General features: G+C 42.6%; 1 protein-coding gene across 1 annotated transcript in view; it reads left to right on the plus strand.

The window, feature by feature from the left end:
- The window catches only part of PFDN1 (prefoldin subunit 1), a 29,708-nt gene that overhangs the window by 13,199 nt on the left and 1,610 nt on the right, over positions 1 to 14,899 (plus strand). The window contains exon 3 of the mRNA XM_053397471.1: positions 4,174 to 4,258. Coding sequence (XP_053253446.1) covers positions 4,174 to 4,258 — 85 coding nt within the window. The remainder of the gene's footprint in view (positions 1 to 4,173; positions 4,259 to 14,899) is intronic.

Raw genomic sequence — 14,899 nt, forward strand, 5'->3', positions numbered from 1 at the left:
AGAACATGCCTGCTCCATCTTCTGTGAGACAGCCCTTCAGATATTTTAAGACCATCGTGTTCTTCTCCGGGCTAAACATACCCAGCTCTTTCAACCACATTGGATTGCATTAGCTAATCAAGCAGCCACATAGTTCTGCTGACTCATTCAACTTATGGTCAGTTAAAACACTTATATCCTTTTCATATGCACAGTGAGGCCACAACTCAAATGTAATCTACTTATGCAATCATGACCTTAGGCACATGACTGCTAAATAAATAAATAAATGGGGGAAACCCATTTAAGCACTTACTGGGCTCTGGGAAGGTTGTTTCAGGTCTCTGGAAGCATGCCAGGGTCCTTGTGTTACCTTCCCAGAGCCCAGTAAGCAAAGCTGAGGGCAAAGTCTGCCCCAGACAGGTAAGGATGGTTGTTCAGGGCAGGGGGTGGTTCCAGAGGTTCGTGGCTTTACATGATTTTGCCTTTGTGCATGGACCCCTGGAACTGAACCATTTTGTAAGTGGTTGGCCCACTGTATTGCTTCCAAGCCAGGTCTCTCACATCTCACACTTGTGCCTCTGATTCAGAATCAAACAGAAGCACAAAGGTCACTTCTGTTATCAACTGACAGGCCTTATGATTACCAGTGGAGGCCCTGTTAGTGGGCTGCCTTGCGTTGGATGAAAGATACTGTTTTTGGCAACCTTGAAATCAACTAACTGCGAGGATATATGCTGGTGATTTAAGTTCTGCCTGCACAGAGACATTGGACTGTATTTGCCACCTCAGGGGTAATTGCAAAGCTTACAAGTTCAGCATCCAGAACAGCACCTTGGAGAGCTCCTAGTGATGCTGCCCTGTTGGGGTTTCTTCCCTCATCACAACATGGACAATTGTTGCCACCACAAGGGCCTGGAACCGCCTGAAGTTTCCAATCTTGTTTAAGGAGGAGTGCTTTTTAGTGTTATTCCCGGTTAATATTAGTATCCATCTAATATTCAACCCTTGTTAAAAATGAGATTATTTTTAAATATTATGCAATCAGTTGTGAAATGCAACAACCCTTCATCTCCCCAAAATATTTGCAGTTAAGAAAAATCGCCTATAGTTTAGCGATGAAGCATGGCCGTTGCTGAGAATAACAGTTGGAAAGTTTTTTGTTGAATGTTCATATACAAAAACTATTGAGCAAGTTATACAGAATGCTCATTGATAAAAATATTTCAGCAAACACCTATAAATAAAATGGAAAAAAGATTTGAGACATGAGGTATCACTAGACATAAGGAAATGGTTATGGCAATTTGTTTAACAAGCTATTAGTAAAAATTTGAAAGGAAACTTTTATTAAAAAATATTAAATGTATAATTGCATCAAAAGGGGAGCAAATAATATAATATGGAGTTTTAAGACAATTAATATTGATATGTATCATATTTTGGTCCTCTCCTAAAAGAACCTTTGGGGCAGCTATATTAAAAGAAAGTGAAACTGTAACTGGAGGTGAAATACTGGCATACCGATTAGTTACATTATTTGGTTATGGTAAAGATTTAGTTGTATTGGATGATAGAGAAATGGTATCTTTTAACAGCTATCTGCATAATGTTTTGTCATCATTGAAAATAAACGGAGTGTGCCATTGGATCAGGCATAGGCAAACTTGGCTCTCCAGATGTTTTGGGACTACAACTCCCATCATCCCTAGCTAACAGGACCAGTGGGCAGGGATGATGGGAATTGTAGTCCCAAAACATCTGGAGGGCTGAGTTTGCCTATGCCTGCATTAGATTATTGAACGTGAAGGGTTTGGGAGATAGTTAGGGTGAAGGAAGATAGACACCCCAATGGGAAAGGGCTGTAGCTTAATGGCAGAGCATCTGCCTTGTATGCAGAAGGTCCCAGATCCAATTGCCACCATCTCCAGGTCACAATCATGGAGATCTGCTGCCCATCAGCATAGACCATACTGAACTAGAGGGACATCATGTGAGACCTATTCCTCTTCAGTCATATTTTTATTGAAAGGTTTAGTGTTTTTATCATGCGCTGGTGTTACCAAGATACAAGAAAATGTTGAACTATACATATTATTAGAAACAAATGTAAATGTAAGAGTATTATGGGTTGATTTCATACTAAATACTTTTAAATGCTAAATAAATCAACACATTTAATGAATTAACACACTACAGAAATAAATGTAAAAATGGGAGGCAGGCGATGTGGGATTCACATGAAAAAAGAAAGGGGCTAGAGGCAAAGTGCTGCAAGGGAAGGGGCTGTATGGTCCTACAGGCCTCTGTGGCTCCCTTAGCCACAGTTAGAAGATGTGTGCCAGCACAAGCCCTGGCACAGGCAACAAGCCTACGAAGGCTAAACTATGCTTCTGTTTGGTGTTTGTTGCATGAGAGGATGCTGGAAACGAAGGTAGAAAGGAAGTGGAAGTCTTGATGCATTAATTCTGTTTTGATGCTGGGATGCATCTTGTTAAAATGCAGCTTTAGCCTTGAATTTTCAAATATTTTTTTACATGTTCTGTAAAGTGTAAATTGAACCCCTTTATAAATGGATATTCATAAGGTTTGCCTTCCCCCTAATCCTGCCCTGGTAGTGTTTCAGAGCCAAACCCTTTCTTCCTTTGTCAATGCCATGTTATTCCAAGCAATTTTATAGAGGTGCTCCACAATATTTTTTAAGACATTGAACAATGGTATAAATCTACCCTCTAGTTAAGTGTCTAGCAATGCAAGAAGTCCCATTTGGAAGCTGTATGGTTATTTCTGTTTACTTAAGTAATATAATATGTTGGAGCTCTAGACCAGCCCTGCCCCCTGGCAAGTTAATGGAAATATTAGATGTAAGGCAAATTACGTTCCATACCTTCAGAACAGGTATCTCCTGGAAAAAAACTGCCTGCCCCTATACCTTTTACAATAAGTTTAACAGGTGATTCTCTCCCCCCCCCCCCCAATCACTGTGTCTTCATGCTGGGGAAAGCTTCAACTGGCAAATTTCTGCATGCCCCACTGCTGTAAAGGTAAAGGAGCAAGATCAGTGGGGAAAGGTGGCAACAGTAGAGGCAGGTATGCACCTGTCTGCTCAACCTTTCAGTGTCTGTGTATCAGTAGTAAGCTGAGCAATAGTTATCCTTTCTGGCAGGTCATATCACATTTCTAGGGCGTTGTACAACAAGGTTCCTAGGACAATCTTGTCCTAATCAGTTTATTACATAACTAATTGAAGCATGACTGCTGATGTGCAGGTAATTTTGGACCCGGAAGAAGGTGGATTGGGGATGGGTGGGCTTATGCATGCTCCACTGACACGCATGGGGGCAAAGAATGCAGCCCCAGCGCAAATGGGGGGGTATCTCTAGTTTCAACTGTGTGAATGCGGTGGATGTCACCCCACTGTTCTTGGCAGCTCTTGGTAAAATGGTGTTAAAATAAAAGCATTAAAATATGGAAAGCAGACATCACAATAAGACAACAAGCAATAAAAGTAAAGTGTCATAAACCACCAAAATATGCAACAGCATCAGTACTAGAGAGCCAAAAATGATTCAATTGAATATTGGGTGTGTGTGTGTGTGTGTGTGTGTGTGTGTGTGTGTGTGGACTTTCTGTCACTGATCCTTTGGTTGAGATTCCTGCATTGCAGAAGGTTTGGCTAGATGACCCTTGGGTCCCTTCTAATGATACAATCCTGTGATTTTATGATTCTGTGCTATCCCCAAGGTCTATCCCCAAGGAGAGAAGCTAGAAGAAGAGAGGCAAATCTTGGGAGGTTACTATCGCCAGCATCAAGCCTGGAGGGTGTAGACTGTTGGGTACCCATGGTGAGGCTTGCATAATGCCTCTAATTATGAGGAAAATCTTGGAGGGGAAAATAGGGAGCGGTTGTTTTTCATGGTGTTACAAATGGCAAGGGAGCACTGGATAATCATCAGGGATTATGGAAAACGTAGTTCAGCAACATCTGGCAGTCCTGCTGTACAGAATATCCAGAAGCCTTTTCCAGTAGAGGTTCATAAGACAAGCTGACTTTATGCTCTGAATGGAAGACAAGCCTGTCAATGTAGAATTCAGTGTCCTTTTCATTAAGATTTTATTTGGTTATTTACAGCACCAACTCATGAATGCTGAATATACTGCCATATTCTTTTCTCTTTCTTTCACACTTTGTAGGTTTATCCTTCAGTCCAAAGGAGTAATTCATAGCCAACTCTTAGACAAACAAAAAATAGCAGAAGAGAAAATTAAGGAATTAGAGGTAAGTTTGGGGTTGGTAAAACAGCAGCTATTTATTGCATTTTTTATTTTCTGTTTTATACTGCCTTTTGTCCCAACGCAGACTTAACTTACACCTGCTTGCTTTATGCCAATAAGGATTGCTCCCTTATTGTCTCAACAGAAGTGATGCCAGAGGTTAACTGCACAGTGCTGTTTCTTCATCGCTTGTGAATTGATAATGTGAACCATGTTAATGTGTGTAATAAGTTATTGCTCACAATTGTATTTGAGGAACAAGAGGCTTATGGTTTTCATTTATTAACCCCCTAATTGGTCACATGGAGATCACCAGCATCTCACTCTCAGTGGGCAAATTTGTAGTGCCTGCATATCCTCAAGCTGCAGCAGTCCAGGAGCAGGTACTGAAATGGGCAGAGATCTCATCCACTGCAGAAAAGAATATGAAAAGGCAGACATGCCAAACACCCTTTGGATAACTTGTCCTAGGATTGTTTCAGCTTTCGGAGCTTTCAGTCATACTCAAGTCAGTGAGTTGTTCACCTTAACATTTCCTTGGCAAAAATATTGGCATGGCAAATATATTCTTGGTGTTCAGTATTTTAAAAAAGGACTTGTAGTGAGAGAGAGCTTCTGGCAATTTCCTAGTCTTTGAACATCTATTTTTAGCTATTTTAATGGAAAGGAGGGAATAGATACGTTCAGGAACAACTGTGTTAATGATATGAAGCAAGCTAACATTTTAATAACATTTGGGGCTGAATGTCAGGTCTCATCAAATAAAGACAAAGTCTGCTTGACTCGGCAGCTAAGGACAGCCTTGGCGGCCAGTGCAGGTCAGATGCCCTAGAGGAAAAATGGCAGACATATTAGAGCTATATTTGTTCCTCTTTCAAAAATGCATTTGGAAATAACAGCTGTCATTTCTCCATGATGATGGCCACAGCCTCATTGCTAGAACAGTTGGCATTGGGGTTCAGGGTCAGCATTCTGAACAAAGTTTCCTCTTTTTTTGGCTGGTTTTATAGTTAGCTTTGTATAATGAGCCTTCAATACATTGTGGCTTCTGCTAAGCTTCTGTTTGTGGTAGGAAATGGTACTTGACTTTTTGAACTTCCAGAGAACTTGCTGAGCTAAACGAAATTGACTTGTGATTTGCTTGGGGGAGACAAACCATGAGCTTGAGTTGGGCTGTAATGCTAAACCAAACCAAGGCTTAGCTTCCATAGCATGGTGGCAGCAGAAGTGGGGAAGAAGCAAGGCTGCCATGATTTACTAATTGCACCAGCATGCTTGCATGTTCACACTAAGTCATAGTTGGCTTGGCACTGCGTGCAAATGAAGCCCTGAAGCTACTCCTACGGAATTAATACGTCTCGTCCAGTATTGTCCACTTCAGCTGGCAGCAGCTCTCTGAGATCTTGGGTCAGACATCTTTCAAGGTCCCATTGCCTGAGGTATTTTGTCCCTGAGACGAAGCCTGGAACCTTCACCATATAGGAATATGGCTGACCCATGGCCCTTTCCTCAGAACTGCTTGCAGCTGTGGGAAGCATTTTTCCTGCTGATGATGTGGGCCTTGACAATATTGAATATTCTTGATACCATATTGGCCCGAATATAAGCCGCACCTTTAAAATTCAAGGGGGAAAAAAGAAAAAAAGACAATTCCCGAATATAAGCCGCTCCCTTCACATTCCGCAGGCACTCACACCTGTTCCATTTTACCATATGTCTGTTTTAGCAGCGATATCGTAAAAGCCAGTTTTTGTAAGGTTGTGAATTTAAGCCGCACTTTAACTTTTCATGGTTGGAATTTGGAAAACAAGGTGTGGTTTATATTCGGGCCAATACAGTATATTTTAAGTGTGCATGAGGGGAGGTGGGGCGAGATCTGTTTTGGAAGCATCCTAAAATGATAACCGCCCACTTTTTTTGCTTAAAAATGCTGGAAGAAACTATTTCAGGAAAGAATAATTTGATTTCATTGTGGTACATGATAGTGCTTAGTGTTTCAGTGTGGCATTTGAGAAAAAGCAAGTTTTCTGATGCTGTCAAGACATGGAAAACACCCATTCCTCCTTAGTGGAGGAAGTGATTATGGCCGTGTGTTTTCACTGTTAGTACTTGATAATCCTTCTCTCCCCCTTACTATTCTCGGCCTGCTTAGTTGTTGGGCGTTGTCAGACGAAGTGGCTAAAAATAACAAATAAGGGGGAGGCTGCTATAAGGTGGATTTCTCTACTACTGCGACTTGCTGTATTTATATTTACCATATGATGGGGGAGGCTGGACAGTGGGAGAGAGAAGGCCTGTTTGGCATTCTTGATAAATGGGATATACTGTTCCAGCCTATGGGGGCCATCTCTTGGTAGGTTTTAGAGGGCTTGTGATCTAAAGTGGGTTCTTCCTTAACAAATAAGTGCAGAGTTTCATCTCATTATTCAGTTGTTAAATTTAGATATACTGCTTAAACTTAATCATTCATTTTAGAAAGGCATCTAGTTTTGGCAAAATGCTTCAAGTATCAGGGAACTCTCCACAATTCTGCTTGATATCTTCATATTTTTTTTACCTTCTCCCTGTTACCATGATGACTAATATTTTACTGCTTGGCAAGCAGAAGATCTTGTCATCTCTTCAACAACCCTCTCCCCCATTCAACATGCTTTAAGGAAACTGTTTGTACAGTGAGGGCTATTCTAATCAGTCCACCAGACCTGCCGAAGTTGCAAATTAAGAGAAGCTGTGCAGGACATGGGTGAGCCTGTGATACCATGCTGTCCCAGTCTTCTGACAGATAATTTTCTCCATAGTGGTGGGAAGCAATGACTGCATGGCTGCTGGAGCAGGGACAGATTGCTTGGCTCCAGCTGCAGAGGGGAGTAGTGTGGGAGAGTTTTAGCGGAATGCCCAGGTGTGCTGCTTACCTGGCTTCCCAGGGCTGGGGTCATGGCAGGTGACTGACAGGAGGGAAGGTGAGGCGATGGAGAGGTTGGTGCCAACACCGCCCTGCTGCCTCACCTCTTCCTCTTGGAAACTGCCCGTGACCGCAGTGGTGGGAAGCCACCCTGCCCCACCAGCCGCTACTGGAGGAGAGGTTGCAAGGTGAATGGGCATGTGCCATGGGGCAGAGCTTGCCAAGGGCCACGGGATTTAGATATACCTTCAAAATGATAATAGCTCTATGGCTGAGAGTGGGTTATAAGGAAACTCTCTGCTCTGAATACAAATACATTGCCCAATCAGGTTTCTCTCACTTGCATATGGTTTTTTAAGCCACCTTTTGTATGTACAGAGGCTACAGTGTCATTCTAAAATACTTTCTGAACCTGTTTTTATTTTGGTCTGTCACTCTTTTCTACTGTAATTTTCTTGAGTATATGAATACGTTAAATTGAAAATAATGTATGCACATTTTAGCGTGTTACTTTCAAAATCGGTGATTTAAAAGATTGTTCTCAATCACCTTTGTCTCAACATACTGTTTTTGGAAAATAAAATTTATCTTTGTGAGATTTCCATCCTTTTGTAAGTTTCCAGTGGAGAAGGCTTTAAAAACAAGCGAACTCCCATACAGCCAAGTAAAACTGACTCTTCCCAAAGTCCCGCCATAGCAAAACACCCCTCTCCCCCTGTTTCTTTCCACCAGTATTTTAATCTGGGTTGTCTAATGTTGACACAGCTGCACAATCATGATAACATTCCTAATGAGTGATGGGAGTTTTCTGATTTCTTGATTTTCTGCCCTCTGCTTTTCCAACTTTGTTCTGTTCTGAGCACTTAGAAGGGATGTCCCTCAGGTCAGTGCCTCTTCTTTCCCATTTGCAAAGTGTATCTCAGCTTGCTGACAGTTGGAAATATATATGCTGTTTAGGCCAAGGCCACATCAAGGATTTTTGCTCTTTAAATAAATCAGTATTTTGGCACTTTTGCACCCTCCTTCCCCTGACCCACCAAATCTGCATTGCTGCTTCTTGGTTTTCAAAATTCAGACATTTTGAGCAGAATGTTTCTGGGTTGTCCTAAGTGCCTTCCACTGAAAATGCATGTTTGAAATGCAGAACTACTCCCAAGTATCTGTGTCCTTGTTGATGATTAGGCTGTCTTGAGCATAGGTTTTGGAATTTGTGCTGAAATCACTTTGCACCTAAACCTGGTCTCCATGTATTGGATCAGGATTGCCAGTAAATAGAGGATTTATTATCCACTTTTTACCCACCCGTGGGTTAAACCACAGAGCCTAGGACTTGCTGATCAGAAGGTCAGCAGTTCGAATCCCCGTGACGGGGTGAGCTCCCGTTGCTCGGTCCCAGCTCCTGCCCACCTAGCAGTTTGAAAGCATGTCAAAGTGCAAGTAGATAAATAGGTACCGCTCCGGCGGGAAGGTAAACGGCGTTTCCGTGTGCTGCTCTGGTTCGCCAGAAGCAGCTTAGTCCTGCTGGCCACATGACCCGGAAGCTGTACGCTGGCTCCCTCGGCCAATGAAGCGAGATGAGCGCCGCAACCCCAGAGTCGGCCACGACTGGACCTAATGGTCAGGGGTCCCTTTACCTTTACCCACCTTGTATAGTGGGTTTTAGAGATGGTGTCTTATGCATTGTGCTGCCTGACTTCAGAGCAGTGAGATAGTAACTCATCTGATATCTCCACTTGTGACAGTTACATCTGTGATTTTTCTACAGAGCCTCACTTGCTAGTCGTATATCTCACCCTCAAGGTCTTTTAACATTGCTCTAGGCCATACTTTGACAGTCATTGCACGAGTAATCTCTACTCACAGAATTAATTTCATTTGCATTTATCTCAAGTATGATGACCCACCCTACACATTCCTTGCTGTTCCTTCCTCACTTTGGTTTGCTATGCAAAACCAGAATAATAGATTTTTTTGCCTCTTCCGGGAGGAACAGGACATGTTTAAACAGACTAGTGTGTGGCATTGCTGAGAACAGAGCTGACAAAGCTTTGACTCATCCTAGCTAAACACACCTTAGTATTCAGGTATGTGGCTGTGATGTCACAACTTCCTGCCTGGCCCACACCGCTCCTCTTTACACACCTTTCACTTCGCTTGCAGCTAAATGTTAATAGATGGGACGAGCCCTTCCTTGTCTATTATACATAACTGTCGGGCACATAAAAGTGTTTGCCAGGAAGGCTGGGCTCTTTATTGACCCATAGTTGATACCTTGCTTTCAGATATGTGAAAAATGTAAGAAAGACTTAGAGCAAACAGTGCAAAAGCAGAGTCTTCAGCAGAAGAAAGATTTCCTTCAGAAATGGTTTCTAATAGCACACAGCTTTGAGTTTACACCTGTCAGTCTGTAAAAGTTGAGAAGACACTCACTAGTGTCACCAAGAGACAAAAAACCAAGATAAGGCTATGCATGTGAACAAGTGGGACTTAATTATCCAGATAATAAAGATGTGAAAGGGGGGAAATGGCTTAGTTGCTTCATTTTAATGCTTCATTTCCTTTTCCTTTTAATAAGTAATTTGGAATTAGTTCATTTGTTTTGGTTTTCCCATCCATTTTGATGAGACATTCATCCATTCTTCTGCTGCCTGCATCCTTTGTGTTTTCCATCAAACGGCGTATTTTCTGGTGTTCTGCTGCCAACCATCCATGCACCAGTCCTACCATATTTCAGACAGATGGGCAAAGCATGCCCATTTTATAGACAAGTTGATTTTTTTATACACTACATTACATTTTTTACATTAGTTTCACTGGGAGACCCAGCTGTATTCCAGCTTGTCACTTGTCTGCCTAAAATTCTCAAAGGCATTTTTCCAGAACTTGTGATACGCAGGGATGCAATAATTTTCTTCATTTGCCACATTGGGAATGGTCAACAGGATTCAACAAGGATCATAAACAAAATTTCACAAGCTGTCTATACAGCTTGAACCCTCATGAATTGTATCTGATTTTTAAAAAAGCTGCTGCTGTTTTATTTATGCCCCACCCATCTGGCTGGGTTTCCCCAGCTACTCTTGATGGCTTCCAACACATATAAAAACATCAAACATTTAAAACTTCCTGATACAGGGCTGCCTTCAGGTGTCTTCTGCAAGTTGCATAGTTACTTGTTGCGTTGTTATTTATCTCCTTGACATCTGATTGGGAGGGTGTTCCATAGGCCAAGGCCTGACACTGCCAAGAAGGTCCTCTGCCTGGTTCCCTTTAGCTTTGCTTCTCACAGTGAGTGAACTGCCAGAAGGCTCTTGGAGCTGGACCTGTTTCTGGGCTGAACAATGGGGGTGGAGATGCTCCTTCAGGTATACTGGGCTGAGGCTGTTTAGGGCTTTAAAGGTCAGCACCAAAACATTGAATTGTGCTCAGAAATGTATTGGAGCCAATGTAGATCCTTTAGCACCGGTGTTATATGGTCTCAGCCATGGATAGGCAAACTAAGGCCCAGGGGCGGGATCCGGCCCAATCACCTTCTAAATCCAGCCCGCGGATGGTCCGGGAATCAGCATGTTTTTACATGAGTAGAATGTGTGTTTTTATATTAAAATGCATCTCTGGGTTATTTGTGGGGCATAGGAATTCGTTCTTCTTTTTTCAAAATATAGTCCGGTCCCACACAAGGTTTGAGGGACAGTGGACCGGCCCCATGCTGAAAACGTTTGCTGACCCCTGGTGTTGGCAGTCATTCCCAGACAACGGTCTAGCTGCCACATTCTGGATTAGTTGTAGTTTCTGAGTCACCTTCAAAGATAGCCCCACATGGAACTCATTGCAGTAGTCCCGGGGGGGGGGGGGATAACCAGTAGTAGTGACACGTGTGGTAGTAGTAGTAGTAGTAATAATAATAATAATAATAATAATAATAATAATAATAATAATAATTTATTTATACCCTACCCATCTGGCTGGGTTTCCCCAGCCACTCTGGGTGGCTACCAAGAGAATTAATGAATAATAATAATGATAAAAATAAAAAGCAATAAAACATCAGACATTAAAACAGGGTTTTAAACAGGGCTGCCTTCAGATGTCTTCTAAAAGTCAGATAGTTGTTTATTTCCTTGACATCTGGTGGGAGGGCATTCCACAGGGCGGGCGCCACTACCGAAAAGGCCCTCTGCCTGGTTCCCTGTAACCCACTTCTTGCAGGGAGGGAACCACCAGAAGACCCTCGGAGCTGGACCTCAGTGCACTGCTGATCTTTATCTGGCACCCAACTGGGGTTGACAATCTGATTTCTTTCTGTTTATATTCCACTGTCCATGACAAGAGGGTGTTCAAAGCTGTGCTAGACTTCTGGGTCAGGTTACATGTTGTACTCACTTGCCAGACACGCACAGCAGCCGCCTGTGTTGCAAGTAGGGAAATACAGTCCACCTTGTAAGGATTCTGGCACCTCAGCAGTCTTTGGCAATTCACTGCACTGCAAAAGATACGTAAGCATGCTGTGTGGGTTTCTATGTCCACCTTTAACCGGGTATTACTAGTTGCCTGTGATTTTCAGTCATTGAGGTTGGGCCTTCCAGTGAACTATATGTACCTGTTGACAGCAGGTGGACTGGTCTTGTCCTCTTTGCTCCTGGTGGTGGTGTACAATTTGTTTTCCATTTTTATTTGGTTTGTGCTCTGTTGCATCCAGTGTTTTTATTTGAATGGATTTTCAATGCTCCAGTGAAATTACTAGACAAATGAGTAACTTGATAGTATCTGTCTATCTTAAGTTGCTTATTTATATGCCTTGTAACACAGACAACTTGGCCAGAGTCTGGAATATGAGGAAATCTAGTTGGATTCATCTCTGATTTATTTTGAACTGATGGTGCTCAAATTTTGGAGACCTTGCCCTGTCTTGGATGCAGCTTTTCTTTAGAGAGGTACATGAAACAAGCTGGGCATGTTGGATTGAGTAACTTTGGAAGGAGAGGAATGGGCATGTGGACGATTGCTATAGATGGGTGACAGAAGATAGGTATGATTCTTTGGCCTTAAATAGAGGAGTTCTGTGAATGGTATATATATTAAATCTGGATGTGTAACAGCATATTCTGTTTGCCCTTAGATGAGTTTACAGGGTCACTTACTTCCTTTGAGTTCAGTTAGATTAGTTTAAGAGACAAAGCCTTCAAGACTTTTCACTTGCTTGCTTGTTCTCTGCATTGAAAATCTTTTGATATAAAAGCAGATTGTAAATTTTCTAAATACATAAGATAAACTTCACGGATCATAGGATAGTTAAAAATATTTGACTTCATTAACCTCAGATGGTTACATCTTTCCGTTCAGCTGAGAACTATGTGGGCAATTTTAAGCATTCCAGTGATGGCGGCAGCTCCAGAAACTCAGTAGAACCATAGTAACTTCACATTGCTCCTGTCTGACACCTCCCTGGGGGACAGGAGCTTCCCCCCCCCCTTGGGGCTGGAGAGAGGAGTACTCTCCAGAGAAGCGAGAGTGCCCTGCTGTGTCTCGAGATATGATTATCACTTTCCCTAAGAGTGTTCACACACAGTGTCAAAAGAATGTAAAAAATGAGAAGTGTTAACTTTAGAGATTCATAAACTCCAGGCCAGACATTTTTTTGAGACTGTGTCACAAGACACTTGACATCAGGGGTTTTAATTCAAGGCAATTGTATCATACCCAAGGATTCCAAGCCTTCGTGAATGAAGGCATCTGATTATGAGCATCTAACAGGCTGACACTTCAGAATGTGATGCCAGTGCTTGAGAAGAGCATCTTCAGAAAAGGAAGCTGACCTTGCCATTTAGCTCTGTAGATGCAGGGATGCTGATCTATCTGTCCCCTTTGGTCCAGACATAGCAGCATTCTGCTGCTGCTGCTTGGAGCCTGTGACTGAAACTGGCTAGTCTGTTCAGATTGCCAGCTCTGTAAGCATAGCAAACTTCACAAACCAGCGTTCTCCAATATGTTGCCCTTCAGAGGTTTCAGCTTCCATCAGCCTTCGTTAGCATGGGCTGCCAAAAACTGGGAAGTTAGTTTTAGGGAATAAATGGAACACATTTCTTACAGTGCCTTAACATCTAATCCTCAGAGATATTGCGGCAAAAGCTTCAATCAGACGGATTGGCCATGAGCTAATGTAGCACTTAACTGCCAAGGTTGTAATAATTTGATTCACATTTGCAATAGCCCTATGAACAACTCAATGCTGCATCCTATACCTGAGCCAGAATCAGGAGTTCAGCTAGCCACCCACCTACCTATTCCAACATATAGTAAGTAGCTGTATAATCTCTCTTCTATGCAAGGCAGACGCTGATCATGAAATTGTATGCTTATTTTTCATAAGTCAGTCATTGTGGAGTCTGACTCACGGGTTCCTGGGTGTTGGGGAATTCCTGCAGGGTGACTGTTGCCTTGATCTCTTTTCTGGATACCTGTTTGAATGGCAGCTATTTACAGATTTTGCTAGAAAAATTGCTTTGAAGATATGCTGGAAGCCAAAAGCCAGGTGGGTGGGTGGCTAACAGCAGGTTGCTCGATTAAGGGCCTGCACAAGTTGTGAGCCTATCGGGGGCTCTTGGCTGGGACATCTTCAGTTTGGTCAAAAGTTGTGCAGGGCTGACTCAGCCATAGACCATTAAGGTCTTGGCAGAGAATGTGGGAGAGTCAGCAGTGGCCGAACCAGGCAAGCGGCTTTTTCTTCCTCCAGTGTGCTGGAGGTTGAGAAATCCATTCTGGATGGTTAGATGGTGGTTACACTGGAAATTCTGCTACCTTTTTGCAATTGATTTGATTTCTCAGAGGACAAAGAGCAGCCAGACATTCCCACTGTATTGATTCATTAGAGAGAAATATTTGTCAGACTTGGAACGATTAGCTCCCCATGCACAGCTGCTAGGTGAACTTGCTTTCTCAAGCAGGCTCTCTGTGTGGCATTAATATAGATCACTGTCCTTCTGATATGTTGAGCCAGAAAGTTGTACACTTACTTCTCAAAAATCAATTTTTTTCTTTGTTCTCATGGATGATGATTGCCATTTGAAAAGCTTTGTTCATGAGAGTTAAGAGGTTTCCTACTTTCCCACTTCCTACACTTCTGGTGCCTTCTGCGTTATTGTTGTTATTATTATTGTTGTTGTTATTAATTATTATTTTGTATACTGCCCTGTACCTGCATGGTACAGGTTTGTAAACTTTTTATTCTTGCTGCCATGTGGTCAGGTGGAAAGAAATAGTATAAAGCTAGAAAGTGTTTCCTTCTTTGCAGTGATGGCCCATTTTTGTCCTGAGATCTGGCATTGGAGCTGGTAATCATACCAGACTCTCGAAGGAAGCTGGCAGCTAGGGCACCTAACTGGCCCAAGCCTTCAGAGCCACTAGAGAGATAACTGACATAGGTTGAATCCCACCTGGGGAATCTGGATGGGAATGATGATGCGGCCATTCCAGCATTCCTTGGCATATATGAGCCCTTTTCTGGATGGTGTGCCTGCTGGGGAAATGGCTTCACTTTTTGTTGGAAAGTTATTAACAATGACTGTGGGGACAAGTGTACTAGTTCCACCCATGAAAAGGGAATCGTTCTACATGTGCACTGCTTTCTCTTATCCATGTATGAGTCTAACCTCCACCCACCCACCCACCCACCCACCCCATTCCCACTAGGCCTTCTATCTTACTGGGAAGTCAACATACCTTTCTGGTCTTTGGGCTTTTTGA

This window comes from Podarcis raffonei, chromosome 7 (genome assembly GCF_027172205.1).
Source record: "Podarcis raffonei isolate rPodRaf1 chromosome 7, rPodRaf1.pri, whole genome shotgun sequence".
Classification (NCBI taxonomy): domain Eukaryota; kingdom Metazoa; phylum Chordata; class Lepidosauria; order Squamata; family Lacertidae; genus Podarcis; species Podarcis raffonei.